A 23028-nucleotide genomic window follows, 5' to 3' on the forward strand; every position below is an offset into this window, starting at 1 on the left:
TGGCATGCACATTATATCAGTTCCTTAAGAACATTGTGAAGTGACTGATTTTCAGTATCGGATAATTTCTAAAACTGACACTGCTTCTTATACATGATTATGTTGACATGCTGCAACTGTAACTGTCAAGCTGTCACCTTAAAATACATGCTGTTGTTTGCATCATACTGTTCTAGACATACTACATTTAAGTATTTCAGTATTTATCCCATATTAAGCTACTGCAGGCATGTATCATGTTGCGTCTTCATTTGAGTGTGCTTAGTATCCTGATGAGTGGGAATGGGGATCGTGCTGTTGCTATGCACAGGTTAGGTACAGTGCATTCTGTGTTCAGCCGCAGTTGTTTTGCGCTGTTGGTTCTGCCGTTTAAGGGTTATTGATGTGCCGTCCACAGAAACTCTACAAGCCTGGAGCATGACCATGACCTGGAACATGACTGTTAGCATGCTTGTTGAAGTCATAGGGGAGAACCACGAAGAGCAGTACCTGGATCGCTGAATGCAACTGTACTGCATTACATTTGGTTCACTAATGATTTCACTATTTCTGGCTGAACTGAATAGGAAGTTATTTTAGGCAAGACATGCCACATGCATGGCACTTGGGCAATCACGTTTGACACTTGGAACAAAGCAGTCAGTCCACTTATGCCATCAGCTCTTTATTTGCCCCGCTGTTCTAACTGCCTCATGTCACTGTTGACTGGCTGTGCTGCTTTTACTCTCCACCACCTTCTGATCTGGTACCTTATAAATCAAATATACTTGTGATACAATCTTTAGTATCTTAAACTTGTTTAGAGAAGCTGTGATAATTTTGGTGATCTTTTTAAATTTTTTAATTTGTTATGTTTTGCCAATTGCAATGCTAACATGTTTGACTAAGTTGCTCAACATGGTCAACCTTTTTATGCTTAACATTAGCATGTTAGCATTGGCATTGTAAGCATGTTAGCATGCAGGTGTTAGCATTTAGCTCCACTAAGCACTGCTCTGCCATTACAGCTTCACAAAGCTGTTAGCATGGCTGTAGACTCTTAGTCTGGTTACTTTGCTATTGATAAAATTATTCATATACAGTGTACTTGTATGTGTACTTGTGCTGTGTATTTTATTCAAGATTATGTCTCAGGAAAGTATGTTTTAATTAGTGTGACTTTGTATAGTATTTCTGTAGGTGGGCTTGAGTTACTTGTACTGTAAACTGTACTCTTTGCTAATGATAATGCTAATTTGATCATCAGTGTCTGCAGATGGTGTGTGACTAATCAGTGTTCATGCAAGCTGGATATGAGTGTGTATAAATGTGTGACAGGAAACATAAACAAACTGCATCATAATGAAAAAGTAAATCACCTGTATGCCTCTCGCTGTCCTTTTGAAAAGACAATTACAGTGTGCTCTTTTCCTGTACTGAATTCTACAGCACAAAAACATGTGCACAGCACAACCCCTTGCTGGACAGTAATTTGTTAACAAATTAGCCACACAGATCATAAAAAAATATAGTTTGCATAAATTCAAACAACAGTGACTTGCTGAATAATCATCACTGCTCGGCAAAAGCCCCCCTAGTGTTTAATTCTGGCTGTCTGATTATCAGGGCAATTAAATATGCCTCTGAATTTCATATGCGGCCTATTTTAGTTCGGACATGGTGGAAGAGACAACTAACAAAATATGGTAATGCAGGATTGGGGGAAAAAAGTCCCCTTGAAGAAAGGAAGAATAGAGGGATGAGAGAAGAATAGAACAGAACAGAGGAATAAATCGGTTCCTCACTCTGGCTTTTGAAATGAACAAGAGGAGATTGTAATGAGAAGCTCCTGATATTACATCCACATGAACACAACAGAGATAGAGTGGGAAACTGTGTTGTGTACAGAGAGAAATGCCACCAAACAAGCGGGAGCACAGCAAGCGTGCAGTAGACTAGTAATAAAACCATCAGTGGGACAAAGAGATGCTGAAAGCCGAAGAGAGAAGGGAGGAGGTGCTCACAACCTGAGCAAAGAGAGGCACTAAACACCTTTTTTTTCACTGGATCGAGAAGGAAGACAGAAAGGAAATGACAACCCGGCTTTGAAGAACTACAGTAACACACTGCTGATGCTCAGCTAAAGCAGAGCTTGACATGAACGCTGAGCGCAATCCGGGCATCACATATTTTTTTGCGTGTGTACGAGCATTGACGTTTCCTTGTGTGCACCTGTCAAGGAAAACTCTTAACACTCCTCAAACAGTCGTACCTGGACAAGTTGCCATTGTTCTCTCGCCCATTGTTCTCTTGCCTTGATGCTTTCAGTCACTTTGGAACTAATGTGATTAAATACTGAAAGACTTTGATTGGGGTCTCAGGCTGCTTCTGTGATCGTGCACTTAGGTAAGAGACATGAGGGAAAGTGACTGAGAGAGTCTTTACTTTGAGTCAGTTGTTCTGTTGACTCCAGTCTTATTAGAGTCCCTGTTGTGAGGATGATTAGTGTTATTTACATTATTGAGCTTATTGTCATTTGCTTCCACAGCTGCACTAATGCCACTTACTATGTTTTTTTCATTAGTGAAAGCCTCCCAGCTAGCTCTGATGGAGAACCCAGAGGAAACATTTTCCTCTTTGATGTTGTCCCGTTCTGACAGATAAACAGCCTTGCACTCACACTAACACTATCTTAGACATCCACAGATTGCTCAAAGCCCCTCAGTGACTAGCAGTAACTAGCTTTACCTCGCCTTCGCTGTTTCATTCTTTGTGTCTTTCCTTGTTTAACTTTTGTTTGCAGTTCTCGGAGGGTTTTTGTTTATCCCCGCTCCCCATCTCTCTCTGGTGTTTTGCTTGTGTTCTTTTCATTTGTCCTCTCATTCTTCACACCACCTGCTGCTGTTGACTTTTAGTTCTGTGGCAAGGCGTGTTTTTGAAAACAACTCGTGCGCAACTTGAACAAATCGCTAAAAAGGTTTCCACTCACTGAACACAACACTGATCACATCCTTCCTTCCCCCTTTTTTTAACAATTTGTCCCCATTTTGCTTTTTTTATGTCAGAGCTGACCATCCTTAGCTGTAATCTGCTGCAGTTTCCAGAAATTACTTTGCAACCAAGTTGTCTCCGGTGCCGGTTGTCTTCTTCCTTTGATTTCCTGCTCATGAAATTCAGGGGTTTTTTGTCAGTATTTCTGTCTTTTCTTATCTTTTTCAGGCACAGTGGCTACTGCTGCTATGTGAACTACTTAGATCTCGATTTGTTTTTTCAACCAAACTGCTGTTTCTGATTCCAGAAGCTTCAAGTGCTTCAAACCTTGTGTACCAATGGATATTTCCGTAGAGAAGACATATCTCAGACAGCAGGTGTTTACAACAGCAAATGTAAAAGCTTTGAACTTGGGATTGGCTGGATTATTGTTGTGTGTATTTATTGGTATGAAAACTTCATCAAGTATTACTTTCCATTTGAAATTGTCAAAACTATTCAGTTACATACACTTATGTATATTCTCTTCTCCTGTCTTCTCTGTTTATTTCCTCCCTCTCCTCCAGTCTTTCCACCAAGGATATTGAATCCCGGAGTGAGTCCCTTGGTCTGTTTGGCACTTTGAAGGGTAACCCTCAGGCCTTTTACAGCCACATGAACAAGTATGTTCTGCCCAGTGTGGAGGGAACAGACCTGGGCCGCCTGCTCTACTACTATACCTTATTAGACGCTGCAGGCTGTGAGCCTTACACTACCACTACCATCAAGCCAGACTCCCATGTCAAACTACTCAAGAAGCTTCAAGCTGTTGCCAATGGTAAGATAAACTTTTCTCCGTCGCTGTGATGCAGATGGCACAACTGCTGCATAACTAGAAGGTTGTTTAAAGGAAGGACAAAGGCAGGGATAATATGCCTGTTTTAGCACAAAAATGTAACCAGTTTGCATCTTAATTCCCCTCCCTGCTTTGCAGTATTATGATGAAGTCAGTACTGAATACAGCGCTATTGAAAACATATTTCACTGTAATCAGTTAATAGTCTTTTGAATGATACAGTCAACTGTTCTTGCTTTTGAAAGTCAGTAATTCTCCTTATTTGTGAAAATCATCAACACAAGGGAGAGATTTCATGAAGAAAGGAATTAATTTGGTTGTAACACTCATTTGCTAAATGATGCTGTTTTCTGAGAAGTAAAAGGCAAAAACCTCTATTGTTGGTGCAAATCAACCATAAGCCTTTAATGTCAAGAAATCAAGTCCGATTTTCAAGACTCATGCCTTTTGGCCAGTCGATAGCATCTGAAACACTGATGCTGTCCATTAGAATCTGAAAAAAACATTAAACAGCTGAATAAAACTGGCAAAAATGCTGATATTTCTCTCTGAATGAAAGATGAAACACCTCTGGTGACATCCCCATACTTTCTGTTGTACACATATTATCTTTTATCTCTACCTCGTCTCGTCCTTTGATCTTCGTCCTCCTCTTTTTCTCTACCAGCTCTCATGTAAGTTTCCAAAATTGAAAAGTAGCAGGATTGAAACAGACAAAACTATTCACATTTTCCTGTAAATAACAAGGGAAGCACTCCGGCTTTGTGTTTCATGTAGCTGTCAATCTACCTGACACACCTAGCTCTTGAAACAGCTTCGTAGCAAGGTGCTGTTTCCACTTAGATTTTTGTGGCACCACCCTTTCCAAGGACGTTATGGCCAGGTTGCAGCGTGTCACTGGCTCAGCGCTCAGTCTAGAGTACTCAAAGTTTGTTGTGTACATGTGGAGGTGGTGTCACTTCTCTGTGAAGTTCAGTAAAGGTCAACCGGGTGTCGTTTTCACGCCTCACTTCCTCCTTCTGCTCCTGATAACACCACAGCTTTTACCGGTGACACGTGTCTCTGTTTAACATACATACACACACACACACACACACACATACACAAATCACATACACACACATAAGCCTAATGAAAAATGCACTTTATTTTAAGCTCACTCTTTCACTGCTTCATTTCGGTTTACTCATACACAATCACGGTGGCATGTCACTATATTTACAATTGACTACTCGCTAAGTTCCGACCTTTCCTATTGCTACATCTCAAGCTTTCTGTTCTCACATGACAAAGTACCATGATAATGGTGGCTGATTTACTTCAGACAGAGATAAACAAAAGCAGCTTCTCATTTTGCGGGTTGAAATGAAGACTGTCACATGCGGATTTATCAGCTTTAGCCAGCCAACTAATTAAGCTAACATTAACTTCATGAGTTGGTCAAAAACACCATCTCTGGTTAATTTTTTAATGCCTCCAGCTGACTAAATATGCACCTGGATACTATGCTAAAAGACTGAGGCTAAAGCTGCATGTTGTAGCCAAAAAGGCAACATCCTCGCCACATGATGACCCATGCGTATGGTGTGGAAATAAAGAAACATTGTTCTTCTATTGCATAGTAGAGCTAATAAGTCCTGGTATTATACAGACGGGTGACAAATTAAAGGAAAAACCAGTACAGGCCTGAATGCTTAACCCCTACAGTGAGGGGATCCGGTGGCTCTGTTATGCTGTTGGGGGTATGTAGCTGACATGGTTTGGGTCCACTTGTCCCCTTAGAGGGAAGAGTAACTGCAAATCAATACAAAGTTGTTCTGAGTGATCACCTTCACCTTCCTATGATGAAACATTTCTGTCCTGATGGGAGTGGTCTCTACCAGGATGACAATGCCACAATTCATAGCGTACGAGGGGTCACTGAATGGTTTGATGAGTATGAAAATGATGTGAATCATATGCTATGGCCTTCGCACTCACCAGATCTCAACCCAGTTGAACACCTACGGGAGATTTTGGACTGAGGCAGCTCTCTCCACCACCATCATCAAAACACCAAATGAGGGAATATCTTTTTGAATAATGGTGTTCATCCCTCCAGAAGAGTTCCGGAGACTTATAGAATCAATGCCAAGGCTGAGGAACCCCATTTTAGAGAGCTAATGTGTTAGGCAAGCTGGGCTATTCTGGGGTAATGCAGGCTGGCGTTGCTGCAGTGTAAACTTTAAAAATCCAATAAACAGCAGAGGAGCAAAAGAACAGAACCTATACTCTGTTACTGTCAGGACCGACTTTCACACAGTGGGTTAAGACTAGACAATGGATGTGTTTGCTGTGAACTTATCTTTTTCTTAAAGGGAAATTTCACCACTTTTTATGTGGCTGTCCAATAAGTGTTAAAGGTATATGTAGTCAATTGAAGCAATAAATTACTCAGTGTTTGCTATATTGAACGAGAAAGCTGAGTTTTCCCGCTTGCGGAGCTGTGCTGGCAGTGCCTACATGTACCCAGATGCATTGCACGCAAGCTTCTGACACCCAACCACCAAACCCACTCTGGCTTAAAAGAATACAGCTGAATATTCGAGTCAGGCAAAACACTGTAAAATGTATCCTCATCCATAACATCCTCTGCACTCATATTTTGGGGTGCCATTTTTGCTGTGGGAAATATAGCTAGTTTGCGATACAAGCGAAGAGAACAAAGAAGTTTTGTTTTTGAACAGCATCTAGAGCATGCCCCCTGGCTACCCAGAGGCAGAAGCTGAAATAGCCTGTATTTCTTCCTTTCCCCTACGTCACCGTACATGTCAAACGATGGCACTGGTGCTGGAAGAACAACAGATTTTGCAGCTGCGGCCCAGAGACACAGACAACAACTGCAGGCATTTTTCACACTATATCCCTAATTCAGATAGCTAGAGATAATGTTCAAAATAGGCAAAATGGTCCTTTAATGTAACTTAAAACCCTGCAAAAAAAAAAAAAAATTGTTTAATTGGTTAATGAAATCCTCCTTTGTCAAAGAAGTAAGGCTTAATTACAATTAAGTTAGTTAGCCAGACATGTTAACAATTGTGCATTACATTAGAGCAGATAAACACACTATTTAAACCATGCCTTACACTTTTGCGCTTGTCTTTTTGGTTTTACAAAGGCTGGAAAAAAAACCTTCCAAACTCTTGGTCCCCAACTTGATGAAGCCCCATGCAAGGTGCTTCATCATGCAGAGAAATCCAAAGCTTGACAGACCTGCTGTGCTTAGTTCTGCTTGCTTAGCTGTAATTGGACAATCCCCGTTCGGAGGAGGGGTTTAGCTAACAGTCATCTGCACAGCTGCAGCAACATTAACGCTACCAGACCTACGCATTAACACTCACACACATGCACATGCATACTGTCCACACCAAATGGATTATTACTGTATTAACACATATACTGACTTTGTGACACTTACAAACCAACACTCTCTGTGTGTCTCTCTCTCTTATATACACATACACAAACACTGTTAAAACCTAACCCACACTTCCACACTTGTTAAGCAAAAATGACACACCGGCTGTTGTGTCTCCAGGGCCACCAACTTTCCACTAACACTCTCCAACTATAAGACACACACACACTCAAAATGACTCATATTAAGTCCTCAACAGAAGACACAAGACACACTCGTAGAAGCATTCAGACAGTGTGGAGAGAGGTTGTGTGTGTCCGGTATTCATCACAATTTCAGACACAGTACCAGGTGACTGTCTGAGTGGGCTCTCCTGAGGAAGAGGCTGAGATGCTGCTTGGGTGTGGAAGAGATGGAGGCAGAGAGTAGAGTGGGTGAGGCAGGGGAGAGACAGACAGACAGAGAGAGAGTACATGTGTAAGTGTATGTAACTCTTATCTGCAGTTAAGTGTCCGTCTGGGCCTGTCTGAAAGTATTGTGCGAGTGTGTGCTCATAAGGGTTTTCTGTGTGTGTGTGTGTGTGTGTGTGTGCGTATGTGTGTGTTAGTGTGTGTGTGAGGAATCCCGAGCAGCGTTGACAGAGCCCTCCCCACAGGCAGACCCGTGTTAAATATTTAAAGCCCAGACAGGCTGTGGTGTTGCCACAGTAATGTGTCTGTCTGATAGCGCTGGAGACCAAGAGCACGCCACTAACTCTCTCTCTCTCACACACAAAACACACACACACGCACACACACAAAGTACTGCAGTGGTAGGAGATATGATGCACACAGACAGATCCACAGACAAATTGTACACCTTTGCATGCAGACTGACAGCACCACTTTCACACGCAAGCTTTGTTGTTCATATCAACCTTTTAGCCTATTCTATGCAGCTGCTTCTGTGCATCTCTCTTGTAATGGAATATTGAGCATGCTGTGCATATCACTGTAATTATCCTGCAAGTGCCATATAGGTTGCACATATTATATGTAAAAACAGTAGAGCAGTATGTACTGTATACATAGTAGAAGGCATTTTCAAATAGACCTCTCATGTAAAGTGCCACATTCTGTGCAGGGAAGTGTGGAATATACTGTTTGAATACGAGGCTACTCATAAGATTTAGCTGTTGTATTCTGCCTTGGCAAGTACATATATGTGCTAATACTGTATGCATGATGCCTAAAAATGCCTTTATTTTTTAGAGTGCATGTTATGTCTCCTGTTTTTTAAGAGTAGCAGTAGAAAAAAGTTCAATGTTTTTTTTTTTTTTTTTTTTAATATTTTCACTTGGAAACACGAGAGATGTGAGTCATACTCCACAATATGTCATAAATTTAATAGCGCAAAGTTCTACAGTATGTCATATGTGCAAGTGTATGTTATTATTGTTATTATTTTTATATAGAGGTGGGTGAAATAGAAGGTTGGAGGAATATATTTGTTATAATTTAAATGTCAGAAATGGTGATCAGAATAGCTTTTATGCGTAATTACATTCATTTTTTTTCAGAAAATTATTCTCTCTCTCTTGCAGGCTTGAACTACCGCAAGCTGACTGATGAATCACTGGATCCACTGGCTTCTCTAGAACCAGTTCTGACCAGTCAGAACGTACTGTCCATCTCTAAACTTGCCAATCGTCTTCCTGTTCCTGGTGGTGGAGGGGCAACAGTCTCCCCTAGCGGAGTCCACGCAGTATGGCTGAGGAAGCTGTTTTGGAAAGGAGACCCCCAATTGCTAAAAAGACCTCCACAGAGTGATCAAGACTACCTCCATGCCTATGACACCTGTGCCAAATACCTGGACAGGCTGATCCCTGCTGACGCTATCAACTTCCTTGATAGCATTACCTTTTCCGCAGATGCAGCCAAACATGTAAGCCTAAATTGGACTTATTGCCCAGTTTTCCTTGAAAGCTAGCTGTCTCTTTAATATAGATTACTGTACACAGTGAAAAGCAAAGAAACAGAGAGAGCAAAAAGTAGTATGACACAGTGTGAAGAAGACTTTATTCTCTATAGCTGTCTCAGACAGGAACTAGTGGGAGTTGGGCAGACAGACAATTTGTAATTGCGGCACAGAAGGTACAGTAGTTGGTTCCAGCCAGCCACCCAGACACTATTCATATCGTGTAAAGGGAAGGATTGTGGGGATTTCCAATCACTACATCAAACTGTCGTATTCTTCACTCCATACTCTTCATCGTCTGACCGGCCATCTCTCATTTCCCTGGCTCAATTTTTTGGAACGTCAAAAGCCCTTTTCCTCATTTTAAATACATTATTCTGTCCACATCCACACTCTGTCGCCTCAAAGCACATACCAGTCATGATTTATAAAAGAAATTATAAAATTGCACAAGAAATGTCAGCCACATAATTACAGCACTCTGAAAAATTGTCCTGCAGAGGAGTTAAAGTGCCTCGGTGCACCTTATCAATAGCAGCCCACTGTTTTTTTCACACAGGCACACTACCACCCCCACCCAACCCCCCGCCAGACCTTCCATTTTTGTCTTATGCCCCTTCTCTTCTCCTATGACTCCGTGAGCGCTAATTGATACCTCTCCACTTCAGAGCCAATTAAACTCCAATTCCCGGCAGGCACTGTTTTCCCACTGTGCTTTTTAACATGCAGATTACCTCTCAGAAACCCGCTGTCAGCTCCCTCTGCCCTCTTTCTCTTTCTCTATCGTTTTTGAATCCTCACAGGGAAAACCTTGACCCTTCTCACTGTCGGGCCTTTCACGCCCCCATTGCCCCCCACATCCATCTCCCACAATGCCAACGGGTGAGATGGATGGCTGGGACTTATCTTACCTTCTACTAGACGTATATTTTGAAGGGAAACGGAGTGTGTTGGCATTTTCCCCCCTCTGAAGTATTGATCTTCAGATCATCCTCCCTTGCTCAACCTCCAGCTTATTTTCAAACCTTGCCCAAGGCTTTGACTGATGTTGGCTGTGAATGCCCTCATATATCTGGCTCTATAAGATGCATACAGTATGTACACACTCACGCACAAAATGCATGTACACACTTACCTATGGAAGACATTGTACAGGTTTGTCAGGAAACTCCATTTGAGTGATCATCCTGTTCTGGCGGAGAAAAGTGCTGACAGTCTGAGTGAAGATGTCTAGCAAATGCAGAACTTAGAGTAACTGTGTCTGAGAATGTGGTTGAGGTAGCTGGAAGTGTGAAGTTGGGTGATTCTTAAGTGTATCCTTGGTGTGAATGTGTGTGTGTGTATGTGTGTGGTGCTTTTCACTGCCTGTGTGCTTTCATGCAAGTGAGTTAAACCTCCTACAGCCAAAGGCCTTCTCTTTTCCCCATGAATGACTGGTGAACCTGCTCTCACTGAATAGAATCAATTGTACCAGGCTGGCAGCTATGATCTCTCTCACTTACTCACTCACACACATGCTCCTCAAGTTCCTGATGGTATTTTGGTGCAGATGGATTGTCTCTCTTTAACATGTGAAGTTTGAAATTAATTTACATAACCTGTGCACTTCTCTTTCCCTTTCTTTGCTCAATTCGACCCCACCCCCTCCCGAATGTACTTTCCTCATCCCTTTCCTCCACCTCCTTCTATTCCCTCCATCCTCTCTATTCTATCTCCAGCTGAGCATCCAGGCGAGGTCGGAGGTGATAAAGCGAGCCACCAAAGCCCTGCGCCAGCTGGGTGAGAAGAGCAGGAAGAGAGGAGGTGATGGTGAAGGGACGGACCCAGCAGGGATGACTTTTGATGAGGCTCTAGCACACCTGCAACAATCACAAGCCCACCTGGACACTCTGAGCCATGCCTTCATTCTGTCACTCAAAGACAGCCAGCAGGTAGACCCCATCTGCCAGCCTTTTAATCCATTTTATTTTTGAGAGTGAGAGGTACTACTTTTTGTACATGTGTGGTAAATGATCACTAAAAAGTTCATTATACTGTAGAGTTAGACTAGTAATCATCTACATGGAGCACATGGTTAATTTTGGTATCTTTGTCCATGTTAATTAACAGGCAAATTGACCAATCAGCCAATCAACCAAAGTCTTTATATTTACTGACTTATTCACAACTATTCAAGACACACAAACACGCACACATGTGCACACACACACAAACATACACTTGATCACTCTCACATCCCAGTCTCTTGCCTGTTTATGAGGTCACCTTTATTTTGACATACAGATTGTGTGTGTATGTATTTTGTCTGGGGATGTCTATATCTGTGTGTGTGTGTGTGTGTGTGTGTGTGTGTGAATTGTGTATTTCCAGGGTGGTTCTGCTCGACTAAGCTCTTCCCAGCCTCACTGGGACCAGTCAAGGGTATATTAATGTAAATCTATGGGCTGCTGTTTCAAATGAGCCCTGCCGTAAGGCCGTATATACAGTATGTACATCATGCTGTATCTCATTAAGCAAAGTCACACTGACTTACCCTGCTGTCACCTCCCTGTGGCTGTGTGTGTGTGCGGGCATGCACAAAATGAATGTAGGGGTAGAGGGCAGAGACATTATGATTTGGCGAGCTGAGTGTTGCTATGCGACCATGAGATACTCATGAAAACTGGTCATTTCTGACCCCCACACTGTGCAAGTTAATAATGTTTAGCCCCTGTTTTATCTGCGTTTAAAAGCGCATACGCTCCATAATAGAGAAGAAGATACAAGCATTACAAGTCATAGCTGTAGGCTAAAGTCACAGGTGCGCACACACACATACACACACATACACTGCAACCTCTACAATGTAACTTCCCCTCCACTGGTGCAGGAAGCGATTTTATCCTTGGAGATAAATAAAAAGGATATAAGAACCAGGAAAGGGCAGATAGGTAGAGAAAGATAGATAGAAGGAGCCCTGTAGGCTCTGTTTGGCTATACTGTGGTCATTTATCAAGTGTACGTGACCAGCTGCTGGGAATTATACTGGATTGTAGAGGAAGACACCACAGGCGCCTTGACCTGTGATGAGGACAGCAAATTACACATTACAGATATTGTATATGGTACAGTGAAGAAATCCTGGCTCCATAAAATATCTCTTGAAAAGATAATGACAGTTTGTTTTGCTGTGGACAAATGTGTATATGAATCTATATTTCTGGAGTAAAACCTTCTCATATTCCTTGGGTACAATGAATCAAATACTGTGTATGATTTTCATACTGATTATGAAAATCATTCCAACGATGATTATATGCTTCCAAGTCAAACAGCAGGCAAAATTACCACTATTGCTACTTCTAAACAAGAATTTGTGGTTTTATTCCAGTATCTTATTGTACCAGAATGTACTGCATATCTATCCATCTATCCTTCCATCGATTGATTTTCAAGTCCCTTGGCTGGTAAGAGTAGCCCTGGATCTGCCCCAGACTTTCCTCCTGGTCTCTCATGCCCACAACACCTGTAAAAGGAAGCAGCCAAATGGAATCCCAAACAACCTCAACTAGCTACTTTCAGTGAAACCAGCTACCCTGCAGAAAAGCCTCATATCTCCCACTTGTATCCTTGATTTCTCTTTCATTATCCTAAACTTGTGACCATACTGTAGGTGAGGATTGGACCAGAGAAACTGAGAGCCTAGTTTTGTAGCTCAGCTCTGTCGTCACCACATCCATTGCCCCTAACTGGTGCTCAAACTCTTGATCACTCATGAATAACACCCAAAGATACCTTTGCTCTTCATCTTACGGCAGGTACTTCCCCTCATACCTATACTGAAAGATGTACATTTTACTGAGAGGCAACCATGGTCTCAAACTTGGCAAGCAGACTGTGTGACACCCTGCTGCAGACTGCTGCAGTGCATATCAGAGATCAAAATTAAGCCAAAAGAATCATTATCATCCACAAAAAGCAGTGATTCCACCCAAATGTTACCAAATAGACACTCTTCCTTGATATTCTAACTATGAATATAAGATGAACATCATATATCTGGAATATATAATAGCCATAAATCATGAATATCATATCAGGAATATCATACATCATATGAATATCAATATCCTGGCCTGAATTTCCTGTCTATGAATATTGCAAACATGAGAGGTGACAAGGGGCACCCTTGTCGGCGTCCATTGCCAACGCTGATTGTGCTTGACTTAATGCCAGGAATGTTAATGTCTTGCACGAAGTGTATAGGGAATTAAGGAAAGCACCCCATACCCTCCCAGAACCTCCCACAGCATACCTTGGGTTCAAAGTTTATACTGTAAGCATTTTCCAGATCTGAAAAAGATAATGTAGACTGGTTTACCAAATTCACAGGCCCCACATATATATATTGTTAGATCTCTGTAAATTAAAGAGTACAGTCTTGACCTGCTCTATGTGAAAAGTGCCCTGAGATGACTTTTGTTGTGATTTGGCGCTATATAAATAAAAATTGATTGATTGATTGATTGATATCTGAGAGAGGGTAAATAGCCGGTTTCCAGACCCAGGGTCACTGTTTTTCATGTCCATGTGACATAATAGCCAGACAAAATTACATTTCAGGGTGAATCCGCCCAGCCATTGTGACCATGGCGACACTAATTGCCATTTACATGTCAAATGTGTTTTTTCTTTTCCAAGAAACCAAAGTGGTACATGATACAGCACCTGTACAACAGCTGTTCTTCAAAACCTTGCATCACTAGCAGTATTGTGCATCTAGTTTCTTTGAAACATTTCACACCCCCAGGTTTTCATTCTGTCAGTAGATTCAGACTTTTTTTGCCCATTGCTATTTCTCCATTTACTCTGGAGTTGCCTCTGTCAACCAGTCTTGGAAGACCTTTATCTCAAGCCTCTTGGCAGCTTTCATCACCACTAGTGTCAACTAGTATATTCTTCTGTTGGTGCAGTAACATTTAGTTTCAACGTACCCTACCTTGGGAAAATGTTTGGACCAAGTTGACAATTCCGTTAATGGATGAAGAACAACCACTATGAGTTGTGGAAATTTAAGATGAGATCATTTTGGTGTACAAAGAAAATTGCAAATAATTAGATTAAGATAGTAGTAGATTCTATGTTAAGATAAGATAAGATAAGCCTTAATTGTCCCAGAGGGAAATTTGCCATGGACACACAATGCTGCTGTTGTACAGTACCACATAATTTAACTGTATTACACTTCATGCATCTCTTAAATACCTAGAAAAAAAAGTGGTTGTACAATAAATTACCCAGGATAAATACTAAAAATCAATACTCCCAACTAACGAAGCATTACTGATAGAAACATACAGATGTTACCGTTGTTCAAGTTCCTCATCCTAAATCCTGATAATTCACAGGCACTAACACAAACACACATACACCAGACCAGATACCATTTCTGACTTTTTCCAGGGTGAGATTCTCAGCCTTTTTATTGGAAAGGAGAAAAATCAAATCAAATCAAATCAAATCAACTTTATTTATATAGCACTTTACACACAACACAGTTGATCCAAAGTGCTTCACAGCACACAGAGAGGAAGACAAAAACAAAAGAAGGGAAAAAAAGCCCTGTACCCATAACACTTTGTCCTGGATCTCAGGACAGACAGAAGTCTTTGATCAGACGATCTCAGTTCTCTGACAGTGTGATATGGGGACAGGAGTTCTGTAATGTAAGAGGGGGCAAAGCTGTTTAACACCTTGTAAACAAACACCAGGATTTTAAAATCAATTCTGTAGCTAACAGGCAGCCAGTGTAGGGAGACAAGAATGAGAGTAATATGCTCCTTCTTTTTGACCTTGTCAAAACTCTCGCTGCTGAATTTTGAACTAGTTGGAGACAGGATAAACAAGACAGAGGTACAGAGAATCGATCTGAGTTTGGAGATGATACGGAGCTATATGAAGCTTAATTTTACAACCTGAGTGACTTGTTTGTCAAACTTCTATTCTGAGTTGAAAATGACTGCATGTGATTTAACAGAGGGAGCAAATAGGCCAAAATCAGGAGAAATAATGATGGTCAAATGCTGTGGTCCAAATAAAATAACTACTTCTTGTAGTTATTAGGCTCTTGGGGGAAGTAGATCTGTGTATCATCTGCATAACAGTGAAAAGAAATGTTGTGTTTTTGAATAATGTGACCTAGGTCTAGGAGCAATAGGACAGAGTATTTACCTGAGTTAGCAGCTAGAAGGAGGTTATTATTTATTCTCAGTAATGCAGATTCAGTACTGTGAAGAGCTCTGAAGCCAGATTGGAATTTTTCAAAAATGCAGTTATGAGCCAGGTGGGAGTTTTTTAAAAATTACTTTTTCAAGGATTTTAGAAAGAAAAGGGAGTTTGGAGATTGGTCTGTAATTTTTGAGGACTGAAGGGTTCTGTTTTTCTAAAAGTTGCCAGACTACTGCATGTTTGTAGGATTGAGTAAAAACAAGGAAAGAAGAGCAGGACAGTACAAAGGACAAGCAGGTTAAGGCCAGAGCCACCCTCTGGGTTAATACCTGTAGAGAGCGTAGCACCCAACAACAAACTTAACTAGCTAAAATGTTTTACTTCCCACACCACACTTATCTCCTTAATCTCACTTTCCGGTGCACTCCTTTCACTCACTTTATCTTTTCTTTGATTTCTGTCACTGAAATCTAGTGCATTTTTTCTGTCTTTTGTCTTTTGGAGACTCTTTCCTCTACTATCTTGCATTATTATTTATTTGTCACTATCTGTCTTTTCAAGACATTTTAGAATTTTTGATTAAGGTTGTGAACTTGTATAGTGTTGATTAGTCTTGTACTTTTCTTTCTGTTGCTCACTGTCTTTTTTTCCTGTAATATTTTCCCTGTCTGGTAAAATATGTTGGCTCTACCATACACCATCACTCTTGTTTTGTTTCTTTATTCCAGGAACAGCTGCAGGCTTACAGTCAACTATATGATTTGTCCCGATCCGAGAGGTCAAAAGTACACGAGCTGGCAGTCACCATGGCAACTGATGGGCAGCCTCTGGAGCGCATTGAAGAGCTTCTGCGCTTGGCCGTGGGATCCCTGGACATGTCTGTCAAAAGTGTGCTCCATGATGCAGTAGAGAGAGTTGTGGCCGCACTCAGGTATTTGTCTCTCTCCCTCTGTTCGCTCTGTGTCTCCGTAACATGAGCTGTAGGAAACACAAATTCAATAAACAGCACAAACTCAAAGGTGATCTTTGTCAATACACATGCACAATACCCATGTGCAAAATGTTCCTATTGAGAAACTTTACACTGTAATTTCTCACAGAACACTGCTAAATACAGTACTAGTGTCAACTATTAAGTATAAAACAGATTGCAGGTCTATGACAGTAATTTAACTTCTAAGTCTAGATGGCCTTGGTTAAATAAAAATAAGTCGTAGAACATAATTTCCTTTATCCACTTGCCTATATAGAGAAGCTGGTTTAAGCTTAACCCAGAGTACTACCAAACCACTACAATTGTATTTTCTAATAGCTACCTAATTCTTCACGATATTCTTGCTGAAATCACAACTCCTCCCCCTGTTTTAGGGGTCAGAAAGCTTTAAAGTTTATCCCTGTCAGTTTTTCAGAAATCAGTTAATAATAGGACAGCACCGAGAAAATTACACTGTTGGAGGCCCGTGCACTGTGTGCCACCAAAAACATCACCCACTGTGGCAAACCTAACGAAGGCAGGAGGAAAATCAAGTCGTCAGATTGGTACATGTAATTCCTCTTTTGCTTATTTTAATCTCTTTTACATACTCGGTTGTACCTTGTCAAACAACATTATCATCCACATGTATCGCCTCCATACCTGTCTGGTCACATTCCATACATATGTATGTAAAAATATATGTATCTTTACAACAAGTGAGATTAAGAGAAGGCGGGTATCTATATCCACCTCAAAGCGGGCTACATCATCATGCATATTCTGAAATATTGAAGGACACCTCCTGTACACACCACCTACTGATCTCTGTTGGTTGTTATCGGAAAATTTACTGTATGTGTGGCCACTTTGGGCTCAGCATGTTGGTGGGAAAAACACTGTCAAAACAAATGCCTGAAGTGCTGAATTGAATCTACAGTGGCTGCCTGTGGGAGTTGAGCTCACAGCATTTTATTGGTGTCTTCCTGCTCCCTGCATTCAAAACGAAGTGAGAGATGATTCACTCCGACATTTCTGCAGAGCTGCTGGAATTTAGGGCCTTCGAAAATGCTCGAATATTACACAGCTTAATATCCACAAACCAAAATTTGGATGTTTTTCGAATTTGATTATTGATGTTGCTTAAAAAAAAAGAAAACGAAACCCATGATAGCAAGTTTCTTTCATTTAACATGCACAGTTTTTTATGTTTGTCCTTTTGTTGAAGAACCTTGTGAAGTGATACTGACAGACCAATGAGCCAGGTTTTACTAACAGGGGTAGATATCACCAGGCCATCTGATTGGCTTGATAAATGAATGCCAATCGCCTTGATTATATTCCTGCCTCATTTCCTGCTTCTTTATGGCTGCTCAATGGCGCATGGTGCAGATAGATGGCACCTGCATTTGCACACACACACACACACACACACTCACACACCAGAAAATGCTTATGCACATGCACAGACACTAACACATTTGTAGTTAAGTAGACATGTGGACACTATCCCCGATGAACACACACACACACTCACTCAATACACACACTTTTTCTACATGCGCACACTCTTCCCCTTTCTCTGATTCATTATCTCCTTATAATTAATGCAGCCTGATACAGCTGTTCCCCTCCAGATCTCACTGTGCTCCCACACTAATACACACACACACACACTCAGTCTGTTTCTGTGTGTGTGTGTGTGTGTGTTCTGTGTGTTGGGTGCAGCCTTATGTATTCACTGGAGGTTTTCTTTCCCTTGAATGTGTCACTCAGTGTTCTTGCATATGAATATCCCCTTATGCATTCAAGCATGAGTATCTGTGTGTGTGTGTGTGTGTGTGTGTGTGTGTGTGTGTGTGTGTGTGTGTCCGTTGTTGCAGGGGCTTCCTGAAGCATTGTGTTTGGCAGGGATGAATGAGCCGGTCTTGTTTTTGGTTTTCTTGAAGCCTTCAGTCTGATGCAGCAGGCATACCTGAGCCTCTCACTAATGGCCATCTTTTGTATCTGTCATAACTATTCTGTGTTTGTGTGTTGTTGTGTTATGAGCTTTGAAGAGAAAATGTAAGTGGTAAAACGCAATAAAGAAAATGCTGCGTCGTCTTTTCACCTTTCGCCAGATCATTTGTATGTTGTATGCATGTGTGTGTGTGTGTCGTGTATGTAAGGGCTTGCGTGTTTGTGTGTGTGTGTGTGTATGTGAATGCACACGAGCCCAGCAGCAGCAAAGTGGAGTTGAGTCAGGGGAAATCACCCTTTTTTTCCCCTTTCTCTCTTTGTGAAGAATGGCCTTCCTCTTGCAACATGCACTACAGTACACACACTCTCTGCAGCATTACCCACAGCCACACTGGGAAATACACTAAAATGACGCTGCAGAAAGATCACAAATTTTAAACACCCTTTTAAGCGCACCTACAGTATTATTCTGTGCCATTATCACTGACACCTCATTTGAAAAGAGAAACCTCTTTTATCAATGTTAAATGATTAAATTAATATATATTCTGGTGAATTTCTCCAGCATCGTCCCTGGAGCCTGTGAACTTGTACTGTTGGAGACAGTTTTTAAATGTTTTTCTGTTGCTTCGTTTCTCTAGGACTGAAAATAATTTCATGATAGTTCATTTTTACAAAGCTGCCTTTGCTTCAAACATTTTAATCGCTGCCAGACACGTTTTTAACTAACACTGTCCCTGAGAAGAAAGCCTTTGATTTCCTTTTTTTTCTCTCACCAGTTGTCCCTCGACATTGTGGTAATTTGAAAATCTTATCTTAATTAGCGCATTATGTAAGATGATTGTGGTGATGTGGTTTGTTTTTCAGTGGAGACCCAGACACCCTGACAAATTACCCACAACCCCTCAGGGTCTTGGAGGCCATGGTGACCGCCGTGCACAACAGTGTGCAGAGTGGGTAGGTTACGTACGTCCACTCACACACAAACACACAAACCACATGGATATTAACATATACTGTATTTGTAGAGACTTACTCTTCTCATAGAGCAGAGGATCAGATGAAATGCTTGTGAATCAAATAATTCACAAGCATGTGTACATAAACTAAAATAGTGTTATTTTTTTGAGTCATACATAAATCAAACAAGCTTCAAAGATGTTTCTCCACTTCTGTCACTCTCTCTTTACACTCTGCCTCTTTTCAGCTCTATTAAAAGTCTGAAATTAATACGTGCAGGGTGTCTAATGCCAGAAAAATGTTAGGTAGTTAAATCAACAAGAATCACCTGCCAAACTGCCTGCTAGCTTTTTTTGAGATGACAGCATTTTGACAGAACTGGTTTTACCCAAGCCTGCTCTTTGTGACCATTAGCCAAACAAATAAAAATAATCAAAATTTTTTTATACACAAATACAGCAAAAAAATTGAAAAGAAAACCAAAAACTTCAACACCTACTCTCTCTATCTCTGTCACCTCATCTCTGCCTCACTCCTGCTATCTGACCGCTGTTGTTCTCACCCTCCTCTTCTCACAGCATGGTGACTTCAGATGACCTGCTGGCGTGGCTGCGTCCGTTCTGCGGTGACGCGTCGCTACCTGTGCGGCCTCGGATCGACGTGCTGCAGATCCTGGAGAGTAACTTCAGCCTCCGGGACAGTGATGTTCGTCTTCTGCTGCTCTACAGAACTCAGGCTGTTCTCAAAGACAGAGAGGTAACGTGCACAGATACCTGTCCCGCATACATACACGTATGACTCATAAGTCCCTTACTAACATAGCGTGAATTTTAGAGATGTTAAGTATACATTACTTGAGGAAGAACTTTAATCTCAAGTACTTTAAAACGGAGCCCTGGTACTTGATCTGAAGGAGGCTACAGATGTCTGGATTTTTTTTCTTTCCTTTTCTTTTCTTCAAGGTCATAACATCAAATAGAGGGTCATAAATTTTGAAAAGGCACGGGGAATTGATGGGCGGAGAGATGAGATAAGTGGAAGGAGAAGAAATGGGGTTGTGAAGACATGATGGGGGTAGATAAATAACTCAATCATCCTGCCATGAAACATATGAATGTTGACATGTGCCTTCCCGTCATGTAACATTATGGACTTGGGCTGTAAAAAGATAATTTTACTGCTGGTCACAGGGATAAATAGGAGGAAGGAGCTCTTTACTGATTTAAATGTATTCCATGAATTACTAGCATGTGTTTCATAAGCCAGAAGTTAGTCAGATAAAATGATGTTGCTCTTTATTTAAATCTTTATAGGAGGAAATAAATGTTAAATCTCAGGATGTAATTCACTCATGTCTTTCAATGATTGTTTAAAAAAAACATTTCTAAAGGTATTCCATAACAGTTGAGACCTCACTGCAAAAATACATTCATAGAACCTATAAAGAGTGAACAAAAATGTGATCTAACAAAATCTGATTGAAAATGGCAGCTGTGCATCAGAATATGAGCATGAATATGTGTTCTGAAACTTGATGCTTACAGAAACTGGTCTCACTGTATATAATGCAGTCCAGTGTTTACTATTCTAGAATGTTAAAATTTTCAAATGCGCAGTTATGCTTGACAAAAGGAAAATAATAGAGCTTATACAAAATCAAGAGGATTGCAGTGGCAAAAACACATAAGGCTGTGGTTGGGGTACAGGCCCATTTTAAGATAACTCACTTAAGAATATACCAGCTACAAATGAGAGTGAATCATTTGTTTAAAGAGATCATCATTACCTTAAATTGAATCTGTGGAAGCAGGTCCTCAGAAGTAATTTGAACTGTGCTTTAGTGGGTTTTTCGCAACAGAAAATGTCTTGCCAATGAAGATTCTGGCTCCTTTAGTCTTACTAATAGAGATAAATGTATTGGTTGGTTAGTTAATGTAAATTTAAAACCAACATTTGCAACACATACAATGTAATAAGGCACATAAATGCTTGTGAGCATTTCTTAATCCTTTGTATATTTGCAGCAGTATGTAATACTGTGGATGTATAGTATCTGTGTTTGCTGGTTGTTTGCATATGTATATGTTTGCACATGCGGGCCTCCTCCGTCCCTGGTGTAACCTACTATTGAGTGGCTAGTCATTAAGTTTCCTGACTAATTATTGGCCTGTGCTGGTTAATTAATGTGTAAATGTATGCGCACAGCCGTGGGCCATTGTCAGTGCAGGTAGATAGGTGTGTGGGCCCAGACTCTTTAACTAATTGGGTGCACTCCCGACATTTGGCAGGCTCTGACGAATCACACTCACACAGGCAGGCGCACATGTGCAGTCTTAAGGGAGTGTGCATCCAAGGGATCAGTTAATTAATCTTGTAAAAGAAGTCTCGATGTAAGAGCGAGACTCATTTCGGATGAAGTGCCACTTTCTCTTCTCTTACATTTTGCCCCCTTAATTGGAGTGACACTTCATTGTCTCCACTAGCTGTTGCCCAGCTGAAAGCAGTGGCACAGTACTCATGTTGGCTAGCCTGGTATCACCCCTAAGAAGAGCTGGCACTAATGGCAGCATGTTGATGCCCCGAGGCCGTGCCAGAGACCTGGTAGTGCCCCTCTCTGACCTCATCGTGCTGGCGTACAGCCAGAATGAGAGGAGATAGTAGAGGAAGAGGAGGAAAGGGAAGTGGTGCGCTCGGAGAACACCGCTGACAGAAGCGACAGGGGGAAAGAGGGAAGGAAAGGAGTTGGTATTGTTCCCTCTCTGTCCCCTCAGTCCCTCAACTAATCAGCAACTCCCTTCTGTGTCCCACAGGCTACCAGAGACGCACACACAAAGCCACTGTATCCATATTTTACTGCAGCCCTCCTGTGTAGTACACACATACGTATGCACACTCACTTACTCACACACAAACGGACTGCCTGCTGTGATTTCCATGACAACCAGGCTGTCGAGCCACAGTTTGTGAGTGAAACTGATAGCAGTAGTATGTTTAAGTTGGAGCATCTCTCATCTTTCCTTTCTGCCGCTGTCTGTTTGCTGTTCTGACAAAGGCGCCTGATTAGTACTGTCGTCTGCGATCAAAGGCAGCTGCGAAATAGCTATATGTGCTCGCACACGCACACACAGCTATACACACAAATGTACAGAACTTTCAATGACTTTAGACAGACATATACATACAAGCACACACATGCACAGACAGACACTATATACCTCTTAATTCAGACATGAGATGTAACCAAATAACCAGGCTAAGCTAACGTTCCTTTGATCTAAGGAATGAATCTCTCCTCTCTATCCTCACTCTTCGCTTTCTCTCTGTCCGTATCTCTTCCTATCTCTGATGTGCAAAGTGTAAATCTCCACCTCTCTTTGTGATCCTTTCTGGCTCTCTCTTCTCCTCAGTATCAACAATGCTGAAATGCCATTTATGAATCAAAGGAGTAAAGCAAAACTTATTTCACAGAGCTCCCATGGACCTCAAAAGTCTTTTTTTTTCCATTAATTGTTTGCTTCAAATTAAGAAAAAGGAAACTTATATTTCATTTTGGAAAGAGTTATTCCACTACTGAGAATAAAACAGAAATGTGTTCATTGATCAAGAGAGAGAATATTAGAGGAGATAAAACTACGGGCTGGCTTTTTTGATTAGTTTTTGATTATTCAGGATCAAAATTGCCGTCATTTGTGCCTTTTATCATGCAACAACTCGGCTTGGTTAATTGTCACTGATAAATTACAGCCATTATGCTAGACTTGCATTATGTCT

The 23028-nt window shown here is 41.2% G+C and overlaps 1 protein-coding gene across 1 annotated transcript in view; it reads left to right on the forward strand.

Moving 5' to 3' along the window:
• Positions 1 to 23028, forward strand: part of nbas (NBAS subunit of NRZ tethering complex) — a 160461-nt gene that overhangs the window by 99510 nt on the left and 37923 nt on the right. Inside the window, exons 44-49 of the mRNA XM_067573103.1 lie at positions 3537 to 3787; positions 8785 to 9125; positions 10877 to 11089; positions 16094 to 16296; positions 19165 to 19254; positions 19836 to 20013. Of these exons, the coding sequence (XP_067429204.1) occupies positions 3537 to 3787; positions 8785 to 9125; positions 10877 to 11089; positions 16094 to 16296; positions 19165 to 19254; positions 19836 to 20013 (1276 nt within the window). The remainder of the gene's footprint in view (positions 1 to 3536; positions 3788 to 8784; positions 9126 to 10876; positions 11090 to 16093; positions 16297 to 19164; positions 19255 to 19835; positions 20014 to 23028) is intronic.

Source organism: Thunnus thynnus, chromosome 18, assembly GCF_963924715.1.
Source record: "Thunnus thynnus chromosome 18, fThuThy2.1, whole genome shotgun sequence".
Lineage (NCBI taxonomy): Eukaryota > Metazoa > Chordata > Actinopteri > Scombriformes > Scombridae > Thunnus > Thunnus thynnus.